Genomic DNA, 2,448 nt, shown 5'->3' with positions numbered 1-2,448 from the left:
TATGGAAGAAATGTACATCTGGATCAACGATCTGGTGACTACGTATCCGACCATCCTCTCGGTGGTATCCATTGGTCAGTCATACGAGGGGCGGGAAATGATCGCTCTCAAACTGTCCTACAAAACGGGTAATCCGGGAATTTTCATCGAGTCCAACATACACGCCCGCGAATGGATCACCTCGGCTACGGTCACGTGGATCCTGAACGAGTTTTTGACTTCTGACAATCCCAATGTACGCGAGCTGGCGGAGAACTACGATTGGTATATTTTGCCGGTTGTGAATCCCGACGGGCTCCACTACACCAAGACGGTGAACCGGATGTGGCGTAAGAATCGATATCCCCACAACGTGCTGTGCTACGGAGTGGATATGAACCGTAACTTCCCCGGACACTGGATGGGTATGCCTTTGCATACAGGAGACGAACGGTCCGTGAACTGAAAGAGATTCGTTGGCTTCTCATTACAGAGGGAGGAGCATCAGCCGTTCCATGCACGGACACTTATGCTGGGCCGGAACCGGGATCGGAAATCGAGACCAAAAACGTCATGAACTACTTCCTGAGCGTTAAGGACAATATTCATGCTTACTTCGCCTTCCATTCATACGGACAGTATATTCTGTTTCCGTACGGACACACAAACACCTATTACTCCGAAAACTACTATGATATGATGGAAATGGGAGAAGCGGCAGCTATCGCTATCTTCCAAAAATACAAAACGACATACGAAGTCGGTACAACGGCTGATGTACTATGTAAGTATTTGTTCATTTGCGAACATTGGGAAGTATTCTACCAACATCTCTATCAACGAATGGACCGATGAATATATCTTGCAGATATCAATTCTGGATCTTCCCGAGACTGGGTGCATGGTACGCAAGGTGTACCTATAGCTGCTACGATCGAGTTCCGCGACACGGGCTATCACGGATTCATTCTACCACCAGAGCAAATCATTCCTAACGCCATAGAAATTTTAGACGGCCTGGTGGCATTTCTGCGTAAGGGTAAAGAAATTGGATATTTCACTGTTTAAGTTCACTTTTTAACCACAGTTCTTCGCATGATTGTAATACTTAATCGTTAAAATATAAAATGGCACTGGTCGTATGTTCCGCACACTTGTAAAGACGTTTTCTTCGACTATCAGGCAAATGTTTGAAGTTCGATTACGAAAAACGTACGGTGGAAAAATGTCCTTACGATGCAATGATTACTTGGATTGAATAGGTTCGACGAAATCGAATTTTCGTTTTTTCTTTCCTAAATTTTGGTTTACATACTTTTGTACATACTGTTTGTATAACACTTTAAATCATTATTGCAATGGTAATAAAAATAATTTAAGACAAATAAAAACTCAATATTTCTATAAACTACACAGTGAATCCTTTTGTACACTAAACACTTAGAGCTATTGTGAACAAACGGGTTATTGTGGAACGAAAACGTACGATGCGAACTGCTCTTATGACAAGCCTCCTCGATTCACGTTTAGGACTATTGTTCTATACAACCGTTGACATGATAAGCTAACGGTTTCTGCCAATAGTCATTCAAATCATAAAAAACTGATAAGATATTAAACAATCATAACTGCAGTCATTGTTGAGTGATTTCACACTTTCTACAAGGCGCTATGTCCTATCTGCACTGACAAAATTGCTTAACAGCTGGCAATAAATCTCAATCAGGCTATTATAAAAAAGGGAACTCAGCTCCTGGCCTAGCTTCTGTCGGTTCCTACCCTTCGGACAGAGATGATCCTAAAGTCTGTTGTGTTGCTCGTTTGCCTTGGAGCAGGATTGCTCCAGGCAGAGCCTGTTCGTTTCGATAATTATCGAGTGTATGAAATATCCATCGGCACCCAGAAACAACTCGAAACCTTCCAGTATATGGAGCGTTATCCGGATGGAGTAAGTGTTAAAAAGTGCACAATTCGAATGATCGTGGAACGATCGAAGTGAAACATCGTTATTTCGTTGATTTCAGTACATCTTTTGGGAATCTCCAGTGCAAACGAACATGAACATCAATTTGGTTGTTCCTCCGCATAAAGTGGCCGAGTTCGAAGAACTGAAACAGCATCTCGATTTCGAGAGCCGGCTGAGGATCGAGAACGTGCAGAAGTGAGTGTAAAGCAAAGATTACAGAAAAATAATTGACTACTCACTGATCCTAATCCTAACCCAATCCGTTTTAGGCTCATTGACGAAGAAAGTCCCCAAAAGTCTAGGCGCGCATTCGATTGGGCAGGCTATCACACTATGGAAGAAATGTACATCTGGATCAACGATCTGGTGACTACGTATCCGACCATCCTCTCGGTGGTATCCATTGGTCAGTCATACGAGGGGCGGGAAATGATCGCTCTCAAACTGTCCTACAAAACGGGTAATCCGGGAATTTTCATCGAGTCCAACATACACGCCCGCGA

General features: G+C 43.2%; 2 protein-coding genes across 2 annotated transcripts; both read left to right on the top strand.

Annotated features, from left to right (window-relative positions):
- Position 1: 1 nt before the first annotated feature.
- On the top strand, positions 2-1,130 carry LOC131214598 (zinc carboxypeptidase-like). The gene is made up of 3 exons (XM_058208939.1): positions 2-404; positions 473-763; positions 848-1,130. Exons 1-3 carry the CDS (start codon positions 2-4, stop codon positions 1,045-1,047), a joined length of 894 nt encoding a protein of 297 aa, XP_058064922.1. The 3' UTR covers positions 1,048-1,130.
- Positions 1,131-1,771: 641 nt separating this feature from the next.
- LOC131214597 (zinc carboxypeptidase A 1-like) lies at positions 1,772-2,405 on the top strand (the record flags this gene model as incomplete). The annotated part of the gene is made up of 3 exons (XM_058208938.1): positions 1,772-1,927; positions 2,004-2,140; positions 2,215-2,405. Coding segments are annotated over exons 1-3 (484 nt in total), but the record flags the coding sequence as incomplete, so codon positions are not given.
- Positions 2,406-2,448: the final 43 nt, after the last annotated feature.

This window comes from Anopheles bellator, unplaced genomic scaffold, assembly GCF_943735745.2.
Source record: "Anopheles bellator unplaced genomic scaffold, idAnoBellAS_SP24_06.2 scaffold01531_ctg1, whole genome shotgun sequence".
Lineage (NCBI taxonomy): Eukaryota > Metazoa > Arthropoda > Insecta > Diptera > Culicidae > Anopheles > Anopheles bellator.
This window is presented reverse-complemented; position numbering and strand designations above follow the sequence as displayed.